Source organism: Aythya ferina, assembly GCF_964211825.1.
Source record: "Aythya ferina genome assembly, contig: HAP1_SCAFFOLD_29, whole genome shotgun sequence".
Lineage (NCBI taxonomy): Eukaryota > Metazoa > Chordata > Aves > Anseriformes > Anatidae > Aythya > Aythya ferina.
The window spans coordinates 1,445,013-1,471,139 of NW_028181463.1; the positions used below are offsets into that span (position 1 = coordinate 1,445,013).

The window sequence follows — 26,127 nt, forward strand, 5'->3', positions numbered from 1 at the left end:
GCGCTCCTCAGTGCCTCCAAGCCCTCTCTCCTTCTCTCCTGTCTGCCTGCCAGCTGCGGTCAGAGCCCCCAGCCCTGCTGCGCTGTGCAGAGGAGCTGCTCCTGGGCACAGCTGTCTCTCTGCAGCGCTTGCCAGGAGCTCCCCTTGTGCCCAAGAGCCCGGCCCAGCTCAGCAGCACAGCACCCGACCATGGCATTGCTTGTTCTGTGCCCTTGGGCTCCCTCGAGGTGTCCCCAAGGCCTCAGGGTTGACAGCTCCCCAAGGCAGCAGGGTCTCTGCTGGGGTGTGGTGGTTGAAGCAGACTGAAGGCATCACTGACTGCTTCTCTCTGTAGATGTCAGAGACTGATTTTTTAAAGTGTGATTTTTGCTGTTGGACTGTGGTTGTCAAACATGAGTACAAATGTTTCCCTCCCTTAACCCCTATTCTGTTCCCACTGCATGGCAGGACACCTCAGCCATGACTGACAGGGATCATTTCACCATTCTGAATGTGTCCTAACAAGAGAGGGGGGAACTGAATACTCTAAAAGGTTTTCCAAGAAGGAAATTGGACACTAAGACATCACTTGTTGATATTTCCCAGTAATCCACATGGAAGATCCTCTACTGATACACAAATCTCTTCTTCCTCTCTCACATGACCAGCATGGAGACTGGGACGTGGAACACCCTCAACACTGTGCTTGTGCCTGCCACCAAACACCTGCAGATGTAGTGCTTCCTTCTGGGGACCATGCCCTACAGTCAGCCCTGGGCTGTATGCCATCCCCATTGTCTGCAAAGCTCGGGAAGTGGAAGGTCTGACTCCAGAAGGCAGCTGTACCTGAACCAGGGCAATTTCTCTCATGTACACTAATTCCTTCTCCTCCTCCCAGCTACTGTTCTGTGGCCCCAGTGTCATAGAAACCTCTTGTACAGTTTTGCCCCATTGCTGGAGCTGTCCTGCAGTGCCACAGTGATACTCATGGTCTTTCATTTCATAATCTACATTTTGGACCCAGTCTTCCTCTTCCCTCTCATGCAGTTTTCAGGTGTGTGTGTGTCCTGTGTTGGGAGGCCCAAAGCCTTATCCACCTGCTCTTCTGTCCACACAAGTGTCACTCTTTTCTATGATACTGCCATCACAGTCTGTGTGAAGCCCATGACAGCCCTCATCAGAGATTTTAATGAAACCCTTTGCCAAGCAAACATCATCCTCCCGGTCACTCCTCAGGTTGCCTTAGAGGTGGTGTGGTAAGGATGAGAGAGGTGCTGGTGGAGCCGCAGATGTTGTTATAAGACCTCTCTCAAAGACCATGGAAAAGCCAGATATAGGAGAGACGTTGCTCAGGATTTGGAAAAGGCAGAGGTAAAAGGCATCTTCTACAAGAAAGGTAAAGAGAAGGATGATTAAGACTAACTAAGGATTGATGAAAATGCCAGCCTTAAACCTAGCTCTCTAACCAAACCTAAATTAAAAACCTCAAAACTTGTCCTTATCCCAGACCTTGAGAAGGCACCTTGAACAGAACGTTAGTCCCTCACTTGAAGCCTTTGCCATTCCCTTAACCCTGGAGGGTGACCTCTACTTTCTAAACATTAACCTGATCATCTAACCCTCAAAGCCCTCCACCATGCACACAGCACGTCTCATCCTCAACCCCACTGCTATCCCTAACTTCAGCTGCTTGTCCCCTTGGGATAGGGTAGGGACTGTGAGGTCCTGCAGCAGTCCCATGGCATTGAAAGAGGCATGTGAGGTGACAGGTATGTGATCAGATCAGAAGTCACAAGGAGGAGCTGGCTGGGAATGCTGGGATGAGGTCAGGTGTGCCTCAGGATGTGCTGGGCCTCCAGGAGGCCCATGGCTGTGAAGGAGGCTGGGAGGTCACTTCTGTCCGTGGAGCTGACGGACCTGCAGGAGGAATGGGGTACAGATAGGGACCGTAAATGACAGAAGCATGCACAAGGCATTGAAGATGATGGTGAGGCACCTTCTGTTCTGGTCAGGTGAGAGACCACAGGAAGGCTGATGGCATGGGAGTCATGCTTGAGGTATAGCTAGTGAGACCATAGAATGAGAGAATGGCTCCTGTTGGAAGGGACCTTAGAGGCATCTAGTTCCAAGCCCCGGTCCATGGACGCCATAAGCAGGGATGCCCCCCTTGAGATCAGGTAGCCCAGGGCCTCATCTCACATGCTCTTGATCAGTTCCAAGGATGGGGCATCCCTAAGGTCTCTCAGCAACCTGTTCCAGTGCTTCAACAGCCTCTGGGTGAAGAGTTTCCTCCTAATCTCTAGTCTAAATCTCTAGTCTTTTACTTTAAAAACATTTCCCTCTTGTCCTGTCATACGACTGAGCAAAGAGTCACTCTCCATCTTTTCTAGAAGTCTCCTTTGAGTGCTGAAAGGCCACAAAGAGGTCACCCTGGAGCCTTCTCTTCTGCAGAATGATCAGCCACCAAGTATGATGGAGAGAGGTTTGGCAACTACATCAGCCAGTTCCCTCAGGACCCTGGGATGCATGCTATCAGGCCCCATAGACATGTACCTGTTTAGTGTCATCAGGTGGTCTTGGACCTGCTCTTAACTCCCACCAGGTTGGACTTTGCACCCCCAGCCTCCATCTACAGGTTCAGGGAAATGAAAGACTTGGGAAGCCTCACTGGCAGGGAAGATTGAAGAAAAGACGTTGTTGAGTCCCTCAGCCTTCTCCATGTCTGTCATTACCAGTGCACCCTTCTCATCCATCAGAGGGCGTACACTCTCCTTGGCCATCCTTTTCTGAGCAGTGTATCTGTAGAATCCCTTCCTATTATTCCTTGCATCCCTTGAGAAGATCAGTTCCATCTGTTCCTTAACTTTCCTTATTCCATCTCTGCATATCCAAAACAGAACCGTGCATGAGAAAAAAAAAAATAAAATAAATAAAAGCCATTCTGGAAACAAAATTTGTAGGTAGGAAGCGCAGTTTTGTGGCAGTGCAGAACTGATGGGCACATTGTGCAGGATGCACCTAAAGATCTTTGTGTCCTTTTCTCTTCTAACTACCATGCCAATAGTGTCTCAGGAATGGAGGAGCCAACAGAGGTGAGACAGATACTCTGCGATCATGAATGTCATCAGAAGGCTGATCCCAATAAGATATGGAGATGTCAAGAGCAGCCTGGACAAGAGAGATGTGATATGTTGGGGTGGGAAGAAGAGCTTGGCCAGCAGAAACTTATGATTTCATAGAAGTAATAGTGTTTATGTAATGTGGATGCTGTGGTAGCACTGACTTAAACTAGTCACATATAGCCCTTACCTTACATGAGCCAGTAATTTTAATGCCTAAACCTAAATGCTACTACAATACTCAGAAAGGAATTTTTTTTTTTCTTTTTTTTTTTTCTCTTGCTAAACCTAATGCCTTCCCTTAACAGTAACATGAAAACTCTCTGTTTAACCCTAGACTCCTTGGCAGACTTAAAAATACCCTAAATCGTAGAGCTTGTCCATACCTTAACCACAGACACAACACCACAAGCAGAACAACACACACTCCCACTAAAACTTTGCTTAGTCTCTAACCCAAAAAGAGAAAATCAGGTACCTAGATAGTGAGAGAGAGGTCAGCTCTGCCTCAGTATTTCATGGCTCAGCAGGAGGAATGTGATGGTGGCAGGGACTGTGAGGTCACTTCTGTCTCTGCACTTGATAGGGCAGCTGCAGGAACGTGTCACAGAAAGGGACTGTGAGGTCACTTGTGTCTGGAGCTGGCAGGTCACCCTTGCCTTCTCCCTGGGAGCTGCACTTTTGGGCTGACATCTGGCAGTGGCCCTGCTAGGCCAGCACAAGGCACCTGATTGGCATGCTGACTGGGGGATCCCCTCTGCCTCCAGAGCCAGGAGGACCCAGACAGAAAGAAGGCCCCAACATGGGTTGTCCTGTCCCTTCTGCTTGAGTCCATGAGTGGGCAGCAGCAGGCACAAGGCTTGGCTGTGTGTAGCCAAGAAGCTGCAAGGCCAGCAGCAGGCCCCTGGCTTGGAAGCTGTTGCTGAGGTGACTTGTGTCTGGTTGGCTGAGAGGCCGCAAGGAGCCTGCTGGGTTGGGATGCCTACTTCAGGAGTGGTTTCTACCCTGATGGAGCCTGCTTTGGCAGTAGGAAAGAGCAGGAGAGAAAAAAAAAAAAAAAGACACAACCCTAAAAGTTGGGCACTGGCCATGAGGAGGAAGAAAAACCCAGGGAAACAACTGGTCCTGCTGCTAGTAACAGAGGCAAAGAAGGCATTAAGTACCTCAGCCTTTACCTCATCTCTTGGCACCAGGTTTCCCCCCACATCCAATAATTTATGATGATTCTTAATCCTCTTTAATTTAAAGTATTTATATAGGCAGTGTTTATTGTCTTTGACAGGAATGGATTGATTAAGCTCCAGCTGGGCTTTGGCCCTTCTAACTTTGTCCTGCACAGCCCCATAACATTTAGGACACAGCTCCTGAGAAACTGACAGCATGCATGAGAATGAAGAACAGAAAAAGTAGAATCTGGCAGCCTTCCACCCACTACCTTTCTGTGACTGTGCTGCAATTCCATTTAGCCAGTTACTCCTGTATTATCCAAACATTGGTTTAGTGGAGGACTTGTTAGTGTTAGGTCAGAGGTTGGACTCGATTATCTTGAGGTCTCCTCCAACCCAGACAATTCTGTGTGATTCTGTGTCCCCTGTACCTCCCAATACTGCTGTCTTGTCAGAGACAGCACAATCACATGAAGGCTGAACTGTCTGCCTGTGGACAGGAACATCTGACAGAACAGAGCATCGGTGTGGTGGGAGCTTGAGAAACTACAGGATTTTGTCTAAAGAAACCTCTAGACATTTACAAGGAGAAGAGCCCAGTCCTGAACGAGAGGGAGAGTAACGCCACATATCAGAGCAGACTGGGACACTGCAGAGTACACAGGACGAGGAGGGCCTGGGCACCACAAGGGATGCCATATGAGCAGAGGTGCCTCCTCACGAGGAAGCAGACCAGCTTTCTACAAAGCTGCCTCATGAGGAGTACGGCCACCAAAAAGATCTGAGTTATCATGCTCATATCAGATCCGGTATGACACCACAAGGACAAGTGTCTTCAACTAACCAGTGAAGAGGTACAGGTCTGGGATTCTCTAGGCCATCCTGGTTTGGAGAGGAGCAAGGGCTATGGCAAGGCTCAAAGTCCCAGCAGGACCCAGGTCTTTGTGTTCATGGCTATGGCTGTTGTCTCTGCCACTGAGCCCTTAGAGGAGACAGCTGATTGGTAAAGCACCAGGGCCTCATTGCCTCCTCGCCCCCACCCATGAACCAGGCAGGGGTCGTACCATTCTCCTGCACTTGGCCATGCACATCCCCATGTCCTACTGCCCCACAAAGAGCCCTGAGTAACCTGTCAAGGGAAAGGATCCCCCTTAAAATGGGATGGATGTCAAGTCCTGGCCCTTGAGCTTGGTGACACACATCCACTTTTCCTACACATCAGTGTCACCTTCACATTGCCTTTGTCTCCTTGTCCTCACTGCCTCCAGGGTTCTGCTCTAATGAGCTCCAAGGGAGGCTGTGTCAGTGCTGGCCCTCAGGGGGACACTGCAGGAAACTTGCCTCTGACTTGGACTTCTGGAGAGCTGTCTTCAATTGTCTCGGAGTGCCTGAGGTTCGTGGGCTCATCAGCAAAGCCCCCAGAGGGGTGATTGCAGTGCCTTGGGCTGGTGCTGTGCTGCTGAGCTGGGCTGGGCTCGTGAGCCCAAGGGGAGCTCGTGGCAAGAGGGCCGTGGTGCAGAGAGACAGCTATGGCCAGGAGCAGCTCCTCTGCAGAGCACATCAGGAAAGAGACATAGAAGCACAGACACAGAGAGAAGAAAATGAGAGAGGGGCTGAAGGCAGTTGGGAGTGGGAGGATGCTGAGAGCTGCCTGCAGGAGAAACCTGCACAGCCCTTGACAAGGTAAGGGTCTGGCTGCAGGGCCATGCAACTGCAGATCCTGGAAGGGTCTCCTACTGGGTCTTGTTTCTGGGAGGGCAGTGGGCAATGCAGTAGGCTTTGAGAGTCCTGCTGGGTTGCCCTGTGAGGTGAGGAAGTCTGGCAGAAGCCCCTTGGAGTGCCCTAAGGCAGGTGCCCCTGGTCAGCCCAGAACACCCTGCCCTGGCTGGCCATGCCGGGCTCTCTGTCAGCTGCCCTGTAACTCCTGCAGCCATGGAGATGCCCCTTGGCAGGGCCCTGTTGGTGGCAGGGTGCTGCAGGGCAGCGCTGAGCACAGCCGAGTGAGATGGGGTCTGTGCACATCGGTAGGGGGAAAGAAGATGTGGGCGCAGAGCAGCAGCTCCTGGCAGGGACAGCTGCAGGCAGCAGAGAGAGGGGCAGGCGGCCAGAAGGAGCTGTTGGCAGAAACGCCATGGCAGGGGGGATTCGGGCACCTCGTGGCCATGCCCTGCAGTGCAGACACCTTCCCCTGGAGCAGCCCCTCCCTGGCCTCCTCTTCCCTTGCAGCCCATGGGCTGTGGGGCAGATGAGGGTAGAAGAGGAGGTAGAGCTCAGACAGGGATGTTTCCAAGCTCTGTCTGTGTGAGAACTTCACCTCAGGTGAGGTTTCTGTCCAGCTGCACTTGGACTGGGGCTTCTCTGCTCTCAGTTGTCTCCAGTTTCTTCTCAAGGAAACTCCAGAGCTTGATGTTCCTGCGGCTCAAAGACAGCAAACACAGGGTAGATTAGAACACGACTTGTGGGCAGTGGCCTGTGTAACTGCATTCAGATGAGTTGTTTGAAATAACACTGAAAAGCTCATTGATCTGACCAGTGAACAGAACTTGAGCTTCCCCCAAGTTCCTGATTTCTTTCTTTTCTACAGCAGCAAGGACTCCTCTGCAGTCTACAGCAGCCCCTGCTCCCAGTGCACTCTCAGCCAGCACCAGCTGGAGCTCAAGTAAGAGAGCTGCAGAAAGGTTCTCCTGCAAAGACAGATGCTCAAGCTGGAGGGTGCTCTAAGACTTGCAATAAGTCTCCCTCAGAGAAGTGTGAACTAACATTGTTCTGCCTTCTCCTCTTCAACAGACAACTGTGTTCAATGTCAACAAATGCCCAACATCAGCTCAGTGAGTGAGTTCCTCCTGCTGGCATTCGCAGACACGTGCGAGCTGCAGCTCCTGCACTTCGCGCTCTTCCTGGGCATCTACCTGGCTGCCCTCCTGGGCAACGGCCTCATCCTCACTGCCGTAGCCTGCCACCACCACCTCCACACTGCCATGTACTTCTTCCTGCTCAACCTCGCCCTCCTGGACCTGGGCTGCATCTCCACCACTCTGCCCAAAGCCATGGCCAATGCCCTCTGGGACACCAGGGCCATCTCCTATCAAGGATGTGCTGCTCAAGTTCTCTTTTTTGTCTTCTTCTTTGGCTCAGAGTTTTCCCTTCTCACCGTCATGGCCTACGACCGCTATGTTGCCATCTGCAAGCCCCTGCACTATGGGAGCCTCGTGGGCAGCAGAGCTTGTGCCCAGATGGCAGCAGCTGCCTGGGGCAGTGGCTTTCTCAATGCTGTCCTGCACACAGCCAACACATTTTCCCTGCCCCTCTGCCAAGGCAACTCTGTTGACCAATTCTTTTGTCAAATTCCCCAGATCATCAAGCTCTCCTGCTCAGATGCCTACCTCAGGGAAGTCGGGGCACTTTTGTTTAGTATTTCTTTAGTCATTGGTTGTTTTGTTTTCATTGTTTTCTCGTATGTGCAGATCTTCAGGGCAGTGCTGAGGATGCCCTCTGAGCAGGGCAAGCACAAAGCCTTTTCCACGTGCCTCCCTCACCTGGCCGTGGTCTCCCTGTTTGTCAGCACTGGCATATTTGCCTACCTGAAGCCCCCCTCCATCTCTTCCCCATCCCTGGACCTGGTGATGGCTGTTCTATACTCAGTGTTGCCTCCAGCAGTGAATCCCCTCATTTACAGCATGAGGAACCAGGAGCTCAAACATGCAGTGAGGAAACTATTTTATACCTCTTCCTTCAGCATTAATAATGTGCGTAAAATGGTAATAGGATTTCTGCAAACAAACACTCTTAGTGCAAATTCTTGAAAGTAATTTTCTTTATTATCATTTCCTATAATTGGTTGCTTTGATTTAATGTTATTCTAAGCCTCCTAATTATTATTTTATTATTATTATTATGAAGTCAATAATTTCAAATAACTTTACAATCATTATTCTTGTTTAAATAAAGACAATAAAGAAACTGGGACTATTTCATTAGTCTCTGCCACAGTCTCTTCCCATCGCCAGTGCCTCCAGCAGTGAACCCACTCATCTAAAACATGAGGAACCTTGAACTAACGGTTGCAGTGAGGACACTGATTGAATACATATTCTTCAGCTTCGTTGACTATAACAATAAGCTTATAATCAGAAACACCTATTTTTTGAAAACTTTAAGATACATTTTTTTTTCTTTTTATTTGTCTGTGTTGTTATTTTCACTAGCTATTGTTTCAGATATAAATAATATTAATCTTAACCTCCTACTTGTTAAAGATTTACCTATAGAACCAGGCTTCCTGTGTAGGTAAACACAATAAAGAATCCAGAAGAAATTCATTGGTCTGAGCTGCCACCTCTTCTGATCCCCTCAGGAGCTGGGGGAGCACTTGTTGGGGCACTTGTGTTTTAGTATTTCTTTAGCCTTTGGTTCTTTTGTTTTCATTGTGCTGTCCTATGTGCAAATCTTCAGGGCAATGCTGAGGATGCCCTCTGAACAGGGCCGGCACAAAGCCTTTTCCACGTGCCTCCCTCACCTGGCCATGGCCTTCCTCTTTCTCAGCACTTCCATGTTTGCCTACCTGAAGCCAGCTTCCATCTCTTCCCCATCTCTGGACTTGGTGGTGTCACTTTTGTACTCAGTGGCACCTCCAGCAGTGAACCCCCTCATCTACAGCATGAGGAACCAGGAGCTCAAGGTTGCAGTGAGGAAACTGTTTCTATATGTGCTTCTTAAGCATCAGTGCTGTTAACATTATTGTTATTTGTATCATATCATTTTTTGTACTTAGTATTATTATCATATTGTAATAACAATAATAATCCTTTAAATGCTACCATTCTATTTTAAGTAACTGACGAGAGATTTTCATTTCATTTTTCATTTTGATTATTTTCATAACTTTTGACATTGTTTTAATTTATTAAGTAATTTATTTACTTTGACTATGTCTTCTAATCAATCATATTGAACTAGGCTTCCTCTGTAAGTACAGACAATAAAGAAGACAACATAAATTCATTGGACTCAGTATCCCTCTCTTCCCATCTCCTCTGATTCTGGGGGAGCAGCCCCAGCATGCAGGAGGGGCTCAGGGCCAAGAGGCTCACCGCCCGCTGGGCTCTGCCTCTCTGCTGCCTTCGGGTTGGGGCTGCTGCTTCCCTGGAGCCATGGCCATGACCAGCAGCAGGACGTGGTCTTGTCACTGCTACTCCCTTTGGCTTCCTCATTGTTCTCTTGTGCTTTCACATTCAACTAAGTCTTCAGATCTCATGTATCTTGCTGTCTGTACAGTGGCATCTCTTCCATTGCACAGCTCTTCCAAAGCTGGTGGAAGGAATATACCCAAGGAACTGCTGCATGAACGGACCTCTTGCTTTTCTGGCCTTCACTGTGGATCAGAATTTCAGAGTGCTCAGTGTAGTGCTGGACTGGGAGTTCCCTTCTTGGCTGGCCATGGCTCAGCAAACAATAACTGGCCTTGACTGGCCTGGAACTGTCCCCATGGTGCTTAGTCTGATGGCAAATGGCATGCTGGAGAGGAATGTGGAGCTGTGGCAGGGAGGTGGGGAGAGGTGGGCAGGAGCTGAGCTGGGCTGGGCAGTGCCCGGCAGAGGGCAACAGCAGCGTCAGGGAGTGGTGGCAGCATGCAGGGGAGGGCTCCCAGCAGGGCTTGGTGCCACAGAGCCAGGGCTGTGCCAAGGGAGCCCAGAGCTGCAGGGGCAGGGGAGAGGAGGCCGAGGGCCAGGGCGGCTGCTGCAGGGGCAGGGGAGAGGAGGCCGAGGGCCAGGGCAGCTGCTGCAGGGGCAGGGAGCTCAGCATGGCCCTTGCAGCCCCCTGCCCTGGGCCTGCCTCTGCCCTTGGCCTCGGCCTCGGCCCCGGACTTGGCTCTGCTGGCAGGAGCGCTCTTGCCATGCACTTCCTGGCCTCCCCTCGCCTGTGCACAGCTGCTGCCCACTCAGGCTGCTGCCACAAACGTGTCCTCACAAGCAGCACCAGCCCTTGGGCTGCTTCTGCTGGCCTCCCCCACCCCACTGCCTTGACTCCTTGTCTCTACTGGGCCCCACCCCACCTTCCCCACCCAAATGTGTCTCTTGACTGTTGGCTCCATTCCCCTGTCCCATGGAATTACTGTGCTATGGCAGAACGTGTCTCCATTGGGCCGTCTACCAGACACAGCAATGAATACTATGAGCAGGACTAGAGGGGTCCTGCTTCAAGCCAGGGGGAGGCAGGGAGGAAAGGGAGAAACAGGTATACTTGACTGTATATATTTAATGGCCTGGCACATCAGATCCACAAATGTATCAGGCTCTACTGCACAACGGTGCACAGAGTACCCTAATGCCATCAAGCTAGAAAGAGGTAGAACCCACCTGTATTTCTGGAGTGACAGGGGCAGCCCATTAACTGTACTGGAGGCTGAAGTGAGTCTAACTGGGAAGGAATGGCAAAAGCACCCCACTGGGACTGGCCCAGAGGCTATGTGCATCCTTGGCATAGACTGCTTCAGGAGAGGGAATTCTGAGTTTCAAGAGGGCACCACGGGTGGGGCTTTGGCAGAGCTGCCTTGGAGACAAAGGACATGAAACAGTTGTCTACCTTGCTTGGCCTTCTACAGAACCCTTCTGTTGGGGGTTTGCTGAGGGGTGAAGAACAGCAGGTGCCAATGGCTACCATGGTGGCGCACCTGAGGCAGCGTCGCGCTAACCGAGAGTCCCTGATTGCCATCCATGAGCTGGGTCATCGACTGGAGAGCTAAGGTGTAGATGCAGAGCTTGGGAGCATGGTTTAGTGATGGACTTGTCAGCAGTAAGATAAATTTGCCTGACCTGGGTTACACGTCCCAGAGTAGTGTCAGGCACAATGCAATTCTTTTTGCCTTCTGCATCTACAGCACAGGAAGTAGGATTTTTCCCTGCTCCATTGACTGGGGAGGTCTTTTCACATTACTCAATTTAGGTTTCTGTGTCTGGAAGGGGAAAATTTTCCCAAAGAGGCCAAGATCATGGGTACAGCTACAGCCAATAAAAATATATTTTCTTTAGTTTTCACCCTGAGTTTTCCACAGACGATCCAAGAGAGTCCATGGATGTCCAGGTGTCTACTGAGATTCAGGCTGAATTTCTCAGGATTCAATGGTCATTTCAATCTTTTTATTTTATTTTATTTTATTTTATTTTATTTTATTTTATTTTATTTTATTTTGTTTTGTTTTGTTTTGTTTTGTTTTGTTTTGTTTTGTTTTGTTTTGTTTTATTTTAATTATCTGAACACAACCCTGACTTATCTTAGAAAGGGTTTCATGTGCTAGGCTGGGCTGCAGTTACAGGGATAAAGACCACTGCTGGCAGTGGAGCTGTCAGACCTCCAGTCTCTGCTTTTCCTCCTGATGCAGGTCTCCATAGAAGTCACCCTGGATGAAGAACAATAGGAGAATGATCATCCAAACTGAAATGCAACAACATTCAGCCTTTGAAACAAGAAAATATATTTATTATTTGCTTTGTGAAATCTTTTCCCTTAACTACGTCATGGAAGCTCTGCAGTTAACAGCACAAGACATGAAACCTTGAAGAAAACTTTGGAGGAGATGTTAGGACTTTCTTCATTTTAATGAATTCCATGGTGTATTGTGGTGCTGAGTCTATGAAGCTCAGGTACTGAGAGGACAATGATGCAACTGCTAGAGAAAGTAAAGTCAGAAGGAAAAGCTGAAGTGAATTGGAGTATTAATGGGCCCCACTGAGGGCTGTTACTAACAAAGCCTCCCCAGAGACTAGTTAGGGTAGATAATTGGAGGCCATGATTGCAGACAGGCAAAGCACTGTGCTGAGAAAGGTCTTGGTTGGTTTTAGTGAAGCAGAAGAGCCAAGGCCTGACCCCAGCCACTGGGAGAGGAGATCCTGAACCGCCACGTCTGGCTCAAGGCTGTTCCTGTTGTCTGAGGGATGTGGTGGGCAGTGTGATGCCATGAGAAGAACAGTGGTATGACACCTCTGAGCTGCTGCACAGGGTTGCAAGGAATCAATGAGGCCCCATTGCAATGAGTATAACATATCTCCTCCTAAGCTACTGCCAAGGGGAAAAACCTTCAAGGCTGTTGGGCCTTCCCTTTTTACCAGCACCCTCTGCCTTCTCCTCTGTAGCTTTTCCTATGCTGTCCCACACATTGCCCTATTTTCTTGAAGTCTGGAGACATCCATCTCTGTTCACCATCTTGCTCTCATGCCTTGCTTTCACTGATGTCTTGTCAACCCTCACCAGCTGTTCCTTGAAACACAAAGCCAGGGTCTGATCAGAGGGTGACCTCTGGCACCACAGCATGACCCTTTGAGGGACATTTCTCCCTCTTTGTGACCAGTGCCAGCCTTTCTGGAACACTTTGTGGCAGTTTTTTTCTCTTCTGCTCTTTCTTGCTACCGCAGAAAGCTCCATCAGGGTGGAAACCACTCCTGAAGTAGGCATCCCAACCCAGCAGGCTCCTTGCGGCCTCTCAGCCAACCAGACACAAGTCACCTCAGCAGCAGCTTCCAAGCCAGGGGCCTGCTGCTGGCCTTGCAGCTTCTTGTGGAGACACAGCCAAGCCTTGTGCCTGCTGCTGCCCACTCATGGACTCAAGCAGAAGGGACAGGACAACCCATGTTGGGGCCTTCTTTCTGCCTGGGTCCTCCTGCGTCTGGAGGCAGAGGGGATCCCCCAGTCAGCATGCCAAGCAGGAGCCTTCTGCTGGCCTAGCAGGGCCACTGCCAGATGTCAGCCCAAAAGTGCAGATCCCAGGGAGAAGCCAAGGGTGACTTGCCTCCTCCAGACACAAGTGACCTCCCAGTCCCTTTCCGTGACACGTTCCTGCTGCTGCCCTATCAAGTGCAGAGACAGAAGTGACCTCACAGTCCCTGCCACAGTCACATTCCTGCTGCTGGGGCAGGAGATGCTGAGGCAGAGATGAGCTCCTCTCATCATCCCCGCCAATCTCCTCCTTGTGGTCCACAAGCTGGTCAGATCAGAGTGAGCAAGAGATTAAAGATAAAGGGAAGAGGCTATAGGCTGTGTTTTGGCTTCAAGGGATACTTTGAGGTCAGGCATAAGAGTAGTGGATTCCTGTCAGGGTGTGGAGTAGCATTTAGGTTTGGGGATTAATGTCACTGGTTAAAATAGGGGAAGGGCTTTACATGACTGTTTTAAGCCAGCGTTACAGCAGAATCAACATTGCCTGAATGTTCTAATCTCACAGAAATCATTCATTTCTGCTGGCTAAACTCCTTTTCCCTCCCTCAAATCTCACATCTCTCCTGGCCAGTCTTCTCCTGTCTTTCCCATATCAGTCATCTTCCTAGGGGCAGCTTTCTGATGGCTTTCATGATCTCAGAGTATCTTTCTCATATCTGTTGGCTACTCCTTTCTTGAGACTGACGTGGCACCTAAGTCAGGATGGAAAAGAACACAAAGGCTGTAGGTGAACCCTGCACAATATGCCCAGCAGTTCTTGTACCACCCCAAAATTTGGTTTCCTGCCTCCAACTTCTGGATACGGAATGGCTTCTTTGCACCCAGGGTATCTTTTTTCCAAACCCTCATGCATGGTTCAGTTTGCCCCAAGCATCTTGGAGGCAGTGGCCCGCTCTGTGTAGAAAACTGAAAGCAGTCCTAAAGGATGACTTCAGGCAAAAGCTGACACCTCTGACATGAAAACCCCTACCCAAGACCTCTTTCACTATGGGGCCTACCAGCTACTTAGGAAGAGCCAATCTCAGAAACGACATGCACAGCAAGTGCCTTCTGCTGCCCTTCCATGGACACTGGCAGATGTGAGCCTAAAGGCACAGATCCCAGCCAGGAGTCAAGGGTGACCTGTCAGCTACTTCAGAAAGAACTCACCTCACAGGCCATTTAACAGCCATTCACTTCTGGCTGGACTTAGTGTTTCTGATGCACCACTGAGCTTATAATACCACACCTACAAAACATCCCCTTTTTTGGCCAGGACCTGCCCAGGTAGAAGTGATCTGGTTGTGATCTCCCAAGCTCATGGCACACCTGTTGGGCTCCCAGCCTCTCTGACACTCAGGAGCCAGTTCCGTGCCAGTCCCAGGAGATGCTAGGGAAGGAGGAACCTTGCAGGCAATGTTCTAGCACCATTCCATGTTGGCGGACTGTCAGCTCCTTGTGCACAATGAAGATCATGTTCGTATCCAGAAGCCGTGAGCCTGTAACTGGCTTAGAAGACACTCAGAAGAAGTGGCCTCCAAGCCCCAGTGCCCCAGCCCCAGCCCCAGCCCCAGCTGGCAGTGCTGCTCTGCAGAGTGAGGGGGCTGTGGTGCCCGTGGCACAGGAGCAATCTGCAGAGGTGTTCTGGGCAGGCTGGGAGGCAGACCCAGCTCAGGGGGTCACTGCCATTGCCCCAGGGCTGCAAGGAATCACTCGCCAGGCTCCTTTGCTGGGGCTGCTGCATGCCCTGGGGCTGCAGGGCTCTCCTCTGCCTGCTCACAGCATACTGAGCACTTGAGCTCTGCTCAGTCCACCTTGGAGGAGATCCCCCCTTAGGAGGGAAGTGCTGCAGTGGAGGCCAGCTGTGCCACTGCCGTGCCCACTGCCTGTCCCTGCCTGCAGTCCCAGCACAGCCCCACAGCAGCACTTGCACCAAGCTGCAGGAGCAGCCGGGCCTGACCCCACCAGCAGGGCTCAGCAGGACAGGGCGGCAGTGGCAAGAGAGCAGCTCTGCATGCCCCAAGCGCTGGTGCTCCCTGGCTGTGCTGCTGGGATGGGACTCTTTTCCTCCTCATCTGTACCATAATGACTGTTTTAAGGTCAAGCATGCTTGACCTTAATGGTCAAGAGGTCAAGCATGCTTGACCTCTTGGATCATTATGGTACAGATGAGGACGTGCTCTGATGGAAGTACCACTGAGTACAGAACTGCCTCCACCAGGTCAAGGGATGGGGAGAAGTTGGAGGGAGCTTCAGGCAGGCAACCATGACAGGCCTGAGGGAGACGGACACCATGGCCAGGTGAGGGAGGCACGTGGAAAAGGCTTTGTGCCAGCCCTGCTATAGAGACAAGAGGACTGTCACCTAGATGCACTAGTTCTAATCCAAATACACTGCTCCTACCCGTGGCAGCTGGGCTCTTGGCCCTGAGCCCCTCCTGGATGCTGGGTCTGCTCCCCCAGCTCGACAGAAGATGGGAAGAGAAGGATACTGAGACCAATGAATTTCTGCTGAGTTTTTTATTGTTTTATCTATCAAGGAAGCCCAGTTCTATATGTACAATAGATGATGTGGTCAAACCTTACAAAAGATGTAACATTCTGAAAGGTAGAATGAGATTATTAAAAACAAAATGAAATATTGTTCAAATACTAACAGAGAAAAATAATTTAAAAAATGTTATGTCATTTTGCCAAACACACTTTTATTTCTCTTGGGATTCTTATTAATGACAATGTTATGATAACACTAGTAACGATAAAAATGATATGATATAATGTGACTCAAAATATTTGCATATTATTAAAAATAAATTTTCTGAACACATAATGGATGCTTAAGAAGAATGTATGGAAACAGATTCCTCACTGCATTCTTGAGCTCCTGGTTCCTCATGCTGTAGATGAGGGGGTTCACTGCTGGAGGCACCACTGAGTATAAAAATGACACCACCAGGTCCAGGGATGGAGAGGAAATGGAGGGGGGCTTCAGGTAGGAAAATATGCCTGTGCTAATGAAGAGGGAGACCACAGCCAGGTGAGGGAGGCACGTGGAAAAGGCTTTGTGCCGGCCCTGCTCAGAGGGCATCCTCAGCACTGCCCTGAAGATCTGCACATAGGACAGCACAATGAAAACAAAACAACCAAATGCTAAAAAGATACTAAACTGAAATGCCCCAAATTCTCTGAGATAGGAATCTGAGCAGGAGAGTTTGAGGATGTGGGGGATTTCACAGAAGAACTGGTCCACAGCATTGCCTTGGCAGAGGGGCAGGGAAAATGTGTTGGCCGTGTGCAGGACAGCATTGAGAAAGCCACTGCCCCAGGCAGCTGCTGCCATCTGGGCACAAGCTCTGCTGCCCACGAGGCTCCCGTAATGCAGGGGCTTGCAGATGGCAACGTAGCGGTCATAGGCCATGATAGTAAGGTTATAATACTCTGCTGATATGAAGAAGAGAAAGAAAAAGACCTGAGCAGCACATCCTTGATAGGAGATGGCCCTGTTGTCCCAGAGGGCATTGGCCATGGCTTTGGGCAGAGTGGTGGAGATGGATCCCACGTCGAGGAGGGCGAGGTTGAGGAGGAAGAAGTACATGGGGGTGTGGAGGTGGTGGTCGCAGGCTACGGCGCTGAGGATGAGGCCGTTGCCCAGGAGGGCAGCCAGGTAGATGCCCAGGAAGAGTGCGAAGTGCAGGAGCTGCAGCTTGCGCGTGTCTGAGAATGCCAGCAGGAGGAACTCAGTGATGTTGCTTCTGTTTGACATTTGCGTTTTTGGGATGTGGTCCTGCACATAGAAGAGGAAGAACAGTAATAACGTACAACGGACTTATCAGAAAAACTCATCCCATTTCTCATCTAATATCACCAGAAAAGTTGCCCACTTCCAGAAAGGTATTTGGTGGTTCCCTTTCTTGAGTTCTTCCTGATGATGCCTGAGGTTATCCCTCGGAGAAGGGGACTCCTCTGTCGACAATGGAAGAGTCAAGTTTGCCCTACAGCCAGAGATAAGGTTGAACATGGGGTAAACTCAGACTCACTTCACTGCTGGTATCAAAGAACCTTGCCCCAGTGTTGCTCCCAGGTCACCCAACTTCAGAGCAGATATATATATATGGATTTTTTAAATTTTTAATTCATAGGGTCAGATTTTTGTTGTTGCTACCCTACCACACCAGCTGAGCTTTTCTAAAACAGAATTCCTGGGCTTTTCTCCTGCACTTAATGGGAAACTTTGTGCATCCTAAGAGAAAAAAGGATTGTCCCTATAGCGTAGTGTGTCCTTTAGTGAGGACAGACAATTTGTCCATCAGTGCTGGTCTCAGCCACCTCGTGTGAGCTGCAGGAAAGTTCTACTCAGAGGTTGACCTGAGAAGAACCTGGACACTGCTGAGAGCAAAGGAATCTAGGCTCAAAGTGCACATCTCCAGACCCCTAAACCAGTCCCTGTACTCCCCTTCCTCCAAGCACACCGAGTGCTCACTCCATGGGCATGTGAAACCCCCATCCCCAGACAGCCTGGGAACAAGACCAGCAGCAGCACGGCCAGCTGGAGAAGCCAGGAGGAATGCCAGCGTGCTGCTGCCAGGGGAGGCAAGGCCAGGGAGGGACAGACGGACACTCAGCAGACCCTCCTGTGCTGCAGCTCTGCCTGCAGACGAGGCAGATCATGCTCATTGCAGGTGATCTGTGCTCACCTCAAGTCAGCAGAGACCTCCAAAAGACAGGGCACTGGTCACTGGAGGATTTGCAGCTCTGAAAGATCAGCTAGGATAAAACCTGAGAGGACCACAATGATGATGTTGGTGTAGTTTCTGGGCTGAAGTGTGGGGAGGGACTTTATGAAGTTCATTGATTAAATATTGATCTCTCACTGCAATGTTCTAGGAGTCTCAGTCTGCAGTACAAACCTGACCACCTATTACCATGAAACCGGCCTCCGCTCTACCACAGGTATCTGCAAGCACAGGCTACAGAAAAAGTCTTGCCATTCAGGTAGCCCCTGCCTTGGTCTTTCTTTTCAAAAATCCAATCATAAATGCCATTCTCTAAAGCATTTTCTACTCATTTCTGGAGAAACAGAGAGACCCACCCTGCCAGATGCTATCAGCCATCAGATGTGCCAGCTGTAGAAGACCCCTCTGGCAACCCCACTTGCATGTCCCTACTGCCAGAGCCTCACGGTGTCAAGAGCCTGCAGATGTGTCCTGCCACACGCTGCCCTCTGTTGTTGCGCTCCTCAGTGCCTCCAAGCCCTCTCCTTCTCTCCTCTCTGCGTGCCAGCTGCGGTCAGAGCCCCCAGCCCTGCTGCGCTGTGCAGAGGAGCTGCTCCTGGCCACAGCTGTCTCTCTGCAGCACTTGCCAGGAGCTGCCCTTGGGCCCAGGAGCCCGGCCCAGCTCAGCAGCACAGCACCCGACCATGGCATCACTTGCTCTGTGCCCTTGGGCTCCCTCGAGGTGTCCCCAAGGCCTCAGGGCTGACAGCTCCCCAAGGCAGCAGGGTCTCTGCTGGTGTGTGGTGTCTGAAGCAGACTGAAGTCATCACTGTCTGCTCCTTGATGAATTTGGGAGAGACTGATTTTATGCTATTAAAGTTTGCTTGTCAAACATGACTACAAATGATTCTCTCCCTTAACTCCTATTGTGTTCCCACGGCATGGCAGGACACTTCAGCCATGACAGGCAGGGATCATTTCACCCCTCTGAATGTGTTCTAACAAAAGAGGGGGGGGGAACTGAATGCTCTAAAAGGTTTTCCAAGAAGGGAATTGGACACTAAGACATTATTCATTGAGTTTCCCTCGCTGTCCATCTGGAAGATCCTCTACCCATACACAAATCTCTTCTTCCTCTCTTGCTTGACCAGCATGGTGACTGGGATGTGGAACACCCTCATCACTGTGCTGGTGCCTGCCAACAAACACCTGCAGATGCCCGTGGCCTTCTTCCTGGGGGAAAGTTGTCCTCCTTGCACAGCTCCAGCACCCTGTGCCAGGTGCTGGCCAGCTTCCTGGCTGGGGACAGCACCCCCTTTGCTCACAGAGGTGGCAGCACTCTCAGCTGCACCTTCTGCATTACCGCAGTGCTTCCTGCTTGGGGTCGTGTCCTACAGTCAGCCCTGGGCTGTATGCCATCCCTGTTCTCTGCAAGGCTCAAGAAGTGGAAGGTCTGACTCCAGAAGGCAGCTGTACCTGAACCAGGGGAATTTCTCTCATGTACAGGAATTCTTTCTCCTCCTCCCAGCTACAGTTCTGTGGCCCCTGTGTCATAGACACCTCTTGTATTGTTTTGCCCCATTGCTGGAGCTGTCCTGCAGTGCCACGGTGATACTCTTGGTTTTGCTTTCAAAATTTGCATTTGCATCCAATCTTCCAATTCCTAATCATGCAGATTTCATGTGTGTGCGTCCTGTGTTGGCAGGCCCAAGGCTTTATCCACCTGCTCTTCTGTCCTCACGAGTGTCACTGTTTTCTATGGCACAATCATCATTTTCTGTGTGAAGCACAGAACAGCCCACCTCACAGATCTTAACCAAGCTCTTTCCAAACCTTCATCATCCCCCTGGTCAATCCTCAGGTTTCTTAGCGGTGGTGTGGGAAGGGTGAGAGAGGTGCTAGTGGAGATGCTGACATTGTCATAAGACCTATCTCAAATACCTTGGAAAGGACAGATGGATCAAAGACTTTCTTCGGGACTTGGAAAAGGCAGACGTCAAACCCATCTTCTAGTAGAGGGGAAAGCAGAAGGATGATTAAGCCTAACCAAAGAGAAAAGTGCCAACCTTAGCCTTAGGCCCTCAAACCAGACCTAAACTGAAGTCCTCAAAGCTTACCCTTATTCAAAACCCTAGCAGGATCCTTAGGCACAACACCAAACAATTCCTTGAAGCCCTTGCCATTCCTGTAACGCTGGAATATGACCTCTAATTCCTAAACATTAACCTGATCATCTAACCCTCATAGCCCTCCACCCTGCACACAGCACATCTCAGCTTCAACCCCACTCCTACCCCTACCTTGTGTGGTTTTTATGCTTGGGGTAGGGCAGGGACTGTGAGGTCCTGAAGCAGTCGTATGGCACTGGAAGAGGCATATGAGATGACAGGTATGTGATCAGATCACAGGCCACAAGGAGGAGCTGGCTGGGAATGCTGGGATGGGATCAGGTGTGCCTCAGGATCTGTTGGGCATGCAGGAGGCACATGGCTGTGAAGGAGGCTGGGAGGTCACTTCTGTCTCTGGAGGTGACGGACCTCCAGGAGGAATGTGGCACAGATAGGGACCGTAAAGGCCAGAAGCATGCACATGGCATTGAAGATGATGGTGAGGCATCTTCTGTTCTGGTCAGGTGATAGACCACAGGAAGGCTGATGGGGTGGGAGTCATGCTTGAGGTATAGCTCGTGAGACCATAGAATCAGAGAATGGCTCCTGTTGGAAGGACTTTAAAGATCACTTATTGCTAACCCCCTGGCCATAAACAGGGATGCCCCCCCTATGAGATCAGGTTGCCCAGGGCCCTTTGCACAGGAATCCCTTCCTCTGTTGCATCAACTACACCTCTCAGCTTGGTGTCATCTGCACACTTGCTGAGGGTGCACTCGACCCCACTGTCTATGTCACTAATAAACATATTAAACCATACGGGTCCGAGGACAGACCCCAGAGGTACAAGACATCACCAGCCTCCACTTGGACATAGAGCCATTGAGCACCACTCTCCGGGTGTGATCTTTAGGCCAACTCCTTATCCACTGAATGGTGCACCCATCAAATGCGTATCTCTCTAATTTGGAGACCAGGATGTCATGTGGGACCATGGCAATGATCTTACAGAAGTCCAAGTAGATGACATCGGTCAGTCTTCCCTTGTTGTCTGATGTGGTCACTCCATTGTTAGAAAGCCACCAGACTGGCCAGGCACCATTTACCCTTTGGTGAAGCCATTCTTGTTGTCTCGGATCACCTCTTTGTGCCTTGACACTGATTCCAGGAGGATCTTTTCCATGATCTTGTCAGGCACAGAGCTGAGGCTCACCATTCAGTAGTTCCCTGGGTTATCCTTTCTACCCTTTTTCAAAATGGGAGTGATATTTCCCTTTTTAAAGCCACCAGGGACTTCACACAACTGTCAGGACTCTTCAAATATGATGGAGAGAGGCTTGCCAACTGCATCAGCCAGTTCCCTCAGGACGACGGGATGCAAGTCATCAGGTGCCATAGACTTGTACTTGTTGAGTTCCATCAGGTGGTCTCAAACCTCCTCTTCACTTTCAGTGGGTGGGACTTTGCACCTCCAGCCTCCATCCATGGGTCCAGGGAAATGAAAGACTTGGGAAGCCTGACTGGCAGAGAAGACTGAGGCAACAATGTTGTTGAGTCCCTCAGCCTTCTCCATGTCTGTCATTGCCAGTTCACCCTTCTCATCCATCACAAGGGGTACACTCTCCTTGGCCTTTATTTTCTGAGCGATGTATTTCTAGAATCTCTTCCTATTACTCCTTGCATCTCTTGCCAAGCTGAGGCTTACTCACCCAAATGCCTTCCCTGGACACTAGTATCAAAATGATCTATTTATCCCTCGATTTCTTGGCAGACCTAAATAAAATGCTAAACTACAGAGCTTGTCCATACCCTAACCACAAAAGAATACCAAACATTCCCAAAAAAACTCTGTTTACACTTTAACCCAGAAAAGTGAGTCCTAGTCCCTAAGGGACTAGGGAGATGCAAGCTCTGCCTCAGGATCTCCTGCCCCAGCAGCAGGAATGTGACTGTGACAGGGAATGTGAGGTCACTTCTGTCTCTGCACTTGATAGGGCAGCAGCAGGAACGTGTCACAGAAAGGGACTGGGAGGTCACTTGTGCCTGGAGGTGGCAGGTCACCCTTGGCTTCTCCCTGGGAGCTGCACTTTTGGGCTGACATCTGGCAGTGGCCCTGCTAGGCCAGCACAAGGCACCTGCTTGGCATGCTGACTGGGGGATCCCCTCTGCCTCCAGAGCCAGGACGACCCAGGCAGAAAGAAGGCCCCCATATGGGTTGTCCTGTCCCTTCTGCTTGAGTGCATGAGTGGGCAGCAGCAGGCATAAGGCTTGGCTGTGTCTCCACAAGAAGCTACAAGGCCAGCAGCAGGCCCACAGAATCACAGAATCACAGAATTGTCTAGGTTGGAAGAGACCTCAAGATCATCGAGTCCAACCTCTGACCTAACACTAACAGTCCCCACTAAACCATATCCCTAAGCTCTACATCTAAAAATCTTTTAAAGACTTCCAGGGATCGTGACTCCACCACTTCCCTGGGCAGCCCATTCCAATTCCTAACAACCCTTTCGGTAAAGAAGTTCTTCCTAACATCCAACCTAAAACTCCCCTCGTGCAACTTTAGTCCATTCCCCCTCGTCCTGTCACCAGGCATGTGGGAGAATAGACCAACCCCCACCTCTCTACAGCCTCCTTTAAGGTATCTGTAAAGAGCAATAAGGTCACCCCTGAGCCTCCTCTTCTCCAGGCTGAACAAGCCCAGCTCCCTCAGCCGCTCCTCGTAGGACTTGTTCTCCAGGCCCCTCACCAGCTTCGTCGCCCTTCTCTGCACCCGCTCAAGCACCTCGATGTCCTTCTTGTAGCAAGGCGCCCAAAACTGAACACAGTACTTGAAGTGTAGCCTCACCAGAGCTGAGTACAGGGGGACGATCACCTCCCTAGCCCTGCTGGTCACACTGTTCCTGATACAAGCCAGGATGCTGTTGGCCTTCTTGGCCACCTGAGCACACTGCTGGCTCATATTCAGCTGACTATCCACCATCACTCCCAAGTCCTTCTCTGCCTGGCAGCTCTCCAACCATTCCTCTCCCAGCCTGTAGCTCTGCTTGGGGTTATTGCGCCCCAGGTGCAGGACCCGGCACTTGGCCTTGTTGAACTTCATGCAGTTGACCTCAGCCCATCGGTGCAGCCTATCCAGATCCTCCTGCAGAGCCTTCCTTTCCTCAAGCAGATCGACACACGCGCACCTAAGTTGGTGTCATCTGCAAACTTACTGAGGGTGCACTCAATGCCCTCGTCCAGATCATCGATGAAGATATTAAAGAGGACCGGCCCCAGCACCGAGCCCTGGGGAACGCCACTAGTGACTGGCCTCCAAATGGACTTGGCTCCATTTACCACGACTCTTTGGGCCTGGCTATCCAGCCAGTTTCTAACCCAACGAAGCGTGCGCCAGTCCAAGTCAAGAGCAGCCAGTTTCTTGAGGAGAATGCTGTGGGAGACGGTGTCAAAAGCCTTGCTGAAGTCAAGATAGACCACATCCACAGCCTTCCCTGGCTTGGAAGATGCTGCTGAGGTGACTTGTGACTGGTTGTCCGACTGGTTGCAAGAAGGCTGCTGGGTTGGGATGCCTACTTCAGGAGTGGTTTCCACCCTGATGGAGTTTCCTTTGGTAGTAGGAAAGAACAGGAGAGAAAAAAAAAAATGCTACAAAATGTGCATTGGAAGGATGGCACTGGCCATGAGAAGGAAGAAATGTCCAGGAGAACAACTGGTTTTGTTGCTAGTAAAAGAGGCAAAGAAGACATTATGTGTCTCAGCCTTTACCTCATCCCTTGTCACCAGGTTTCCCCCCAAAAATCCAATAAAGCATTATGATTCTCCCTAACCTTCCATCATTTAAAGTATTTTTATTTTTTTATTTTTTTTATTGTCTTTGACAGTAATAGATGGATTGAGGTCCAGCTGGGCTTTGTCACTTCTAATTTTCACCTGCATAGCCCCATAACATTCAGAACACGATTCCAGAGAAACTGAGAGCATGCATTAGAAGAAAGCACAGCAAATGTGGAACCTGACAGCCTTCCATCCCCTACCCTTGAGTGACTGTGCTGCAATGCCATTTAGTCAGTTACTCCTGAATTATCCACATTTCCCTGCAACTCTTGCTGCTGCTGCTGTCTGGTCAGAGATAGCACAATTACACGAAGGTTGAAATGTCTGCCTGCTGACATTAACAGCTGATAGAATGGAGCATCACTGTGGGTGAACCTTGAGAAACTGCAGGATTTTGACTTCAGAAAACTTTTGACTTTAACATGGAGAAGAGCCCAGTCCTGTACCAGAGGGAGAGAAACCCCACACATCAGGGCAGACTGGGACCCTGCTGAGTGAGTAGTGCCCAGGAGGAGGAGGGCTTGGGCACCACGAGGGATGCCATACGAGCAGAGGTGCCTCCTCAGCAGGAACCAGGGCAGCTTCCTACAGAGCTGCCTTACGAGGAGCATGACCACCAAGAATATCTGTTATCACGCTCAGCTCAGATCTGCTGTGACACCACAGAGATAAGGGTCTGCAGCCAAAAAGGAAAGATGTGGAGGTCTTGGAGTCCCTAGGAAAGCCATTTATAGACAGGTTAGAGGGTTGTGACAAGGCTGAAAGTCCCAACAGGACCAGGTCATTGTGTCCATGGCTATGGCTGTTGTCTCTCTCACTGAGACCTAGGAGGAGACAGATGATCATTAAAGCACCATGGCCTCATTACCTCCTTGCCTTCACCTATGAACCAGGCAGGGGTTGTACCATTCTCCTACACTTGGCCATGCACATCCCCATCTCCTACTGCTCCACAAAGAGCCCTGAGCAACCTGTAAAGGAAAGGATCTCCCTTCCAAAGCACTTGGAGTCGAGGCCTGACCCTTGTGTTTGGTGACACACATCCAGTTTTCGTACACATCAGTGTCACCTTCACATTGCCTTTGTCTCCTTGTCCTCACTGCCTCCAGGGTTCTGCTCTAACGAGCTCCAAGGGAGGCTGTGTCAGTGCTGGCCCTCAGGGGGACACTGCAGGAAACTTGCCTCTGACTTGGCCGTCTGGAGAGATGTCTTCAATTGTCTCTGAGTGCCTGAGGTTCGTGGGCTCATCAGCAAAGCCTCCAGAAGGGTGATTGTGGTGCCTTCGGCTGCTGCTTTGCTGCTGAGCTGGGCCGGGCTCGTGGGACAGAGAGAGCTTGTGGCAAGAGGGCCCTGGTACAGAGAGACAGCTGTGCCCAGGAGCAGCTCCTCTGCACAGCGCAGCAGGGCTGGGGGCTCTGACCGCAGCTGGCACACAGAGAGGAGGGAAGGAGAGAGGGCTTGGAGGCACTGAGGAGCACAACAGAGGGCAGCGTGTGGCAGGACACATCTGCAGGCTCTTGAAACCGTGAGGCTCTGGCAGCAGGGCCATGCAGGTGGGGTTGCCAGAGGGGTCTTCTACAGTGGGCACATCTGATTACAGATAGCATCTGTCAGGATGGGTTTCTTTGTTTCTCCAGAAAGGAGTAGAGAACGCTTTAGAGAATGGCATTTATGATTGGAGTTTTCAACAGTAAGACCAAGGCAGGGGCTACCTGAAAGGCAAGACATTTTCTGTAGCCTGTGATTTTGTTAGAGTGGGCGCCATTTTCATGGTAATGGATGGTCAGGTTTGTACTGCAGACTGAGACTGCTAGAGCATTGCAGTGAGGGATCAATATTTCATCAATGAACTTCATGAAGTCCCTCCCCACACCTCAGCCCACAGACTTGTGGTGCTCTCATGTTTTATTCTAGCTGATATTAAGGAGCTACAAACCCTACGATGCCCAGTGCCCTGTCTTTGAGAGGTCCCTCCTTGCTTGAGATGAGCACAGATCACCTGCAATGAGCAGGAGCTGCCTCCTCTGCAGGCAGAGCTGCAGCACAGGAGGGTCTGCTGAGTGTCCGTCTGTCCCTCCCTGGCCTTGCCTCCCCTGGCAGCAGCACGCTGGCATTCCTCCTGGCTTCTCCAGCTGGCCATGTTGCTGCTGGTCTTGTTCCCAGGCTGTCTGGGGATGGGGGTTTCACATGCCCATGGAGTGAGCCCTCAGTGTGCTTGGAGGAAAGGGATTATGGGGACTGGTTTAGGGGTCTGGAGTTGGGCACTTTGAGCCTGGATGTCTCTGCTCTCAGCAGTGTCCTGGTTTGTTTCAGGCAAACACAGGAGTGCAATTGTCCCGTAGGTCAAAGAGACACCAGCACAGGGCAGTTGACTCTAGGACTAACACACAGACTTGATGTGCTCTCTCAAGGACACTACACTGAATACATCGCCACGTTGATGAAACACAAGGTTTTACTTTGAGTACAGTAGGGCTGCTAGAACAAAGGAGAAAATAAAAATCACTATATGATCTTTGCCA

At 50.5% G+C, this 26,127-nt stretch overlaps 2 protein-coding genes and 1 pseudogene across 3 annotated transcripts in view; 1 reads left to right on the forward strand and 2 right to left on the reverse strand.

Annotated features, from left to right (window-relative positions):
* Nucleotides 1–1,845: 1,845 nt before the first annotated feature.
* On the forward strand, nt 1,846–11,678 carry LOC311428068 (olfactory receptor 14C36-like; the record flags this gene model as incomplete). The annotated part of the gene is made up of 3 exons (XM_084539629.1): nt 1,846–1,912; nt 7,052–8,022; nt 11,643–11,678. 3 exons carry the CDS (start codon nt 1,846–1,848, stop codon nt 11,676–11,678), a joined length of 1,074 nt encoding a protein of 357 aa, XP_084395755.1.
* Nucleotides 11,679–12,421: 743 nt separating this feature from the next.
* Nucleotides 12,422–16,714, reverse strand: LOC311428069 (olfactory receptor 14A16-like; the record flags this gene model as incomplete). The annotated part of the gene is made up of 2 exons (XM_084539630.1): nt 12,422–12,517; nt 15,821–16,714. The coding sequence occupies 2 exons, from the start codon at nt 16,712–16,714 to the stop codon at nt 12,422–12,424; spliced, it is 990 nt and encodes a 329-aa protein (XP_084395756.1).
* Nucleotides 16,715–16,889: 175 nt separating this feature from the next.
* The window catches only part of LOC311428070 (olfactory receptor 14C36-like), a 30,850-nt pseudogene continuing 21,612 nt past the window's right edge, over nt 16,890–26,127 (reverse strand). Inside the window, exon 3 of the transcript in view lies at nt 16,890–16,943. The product of the transcript in view is annotated as an olfactory receptor 14C36-like (transcript). The remainder of the gene's footprint in view (nt 16,944–26,127) is intronic.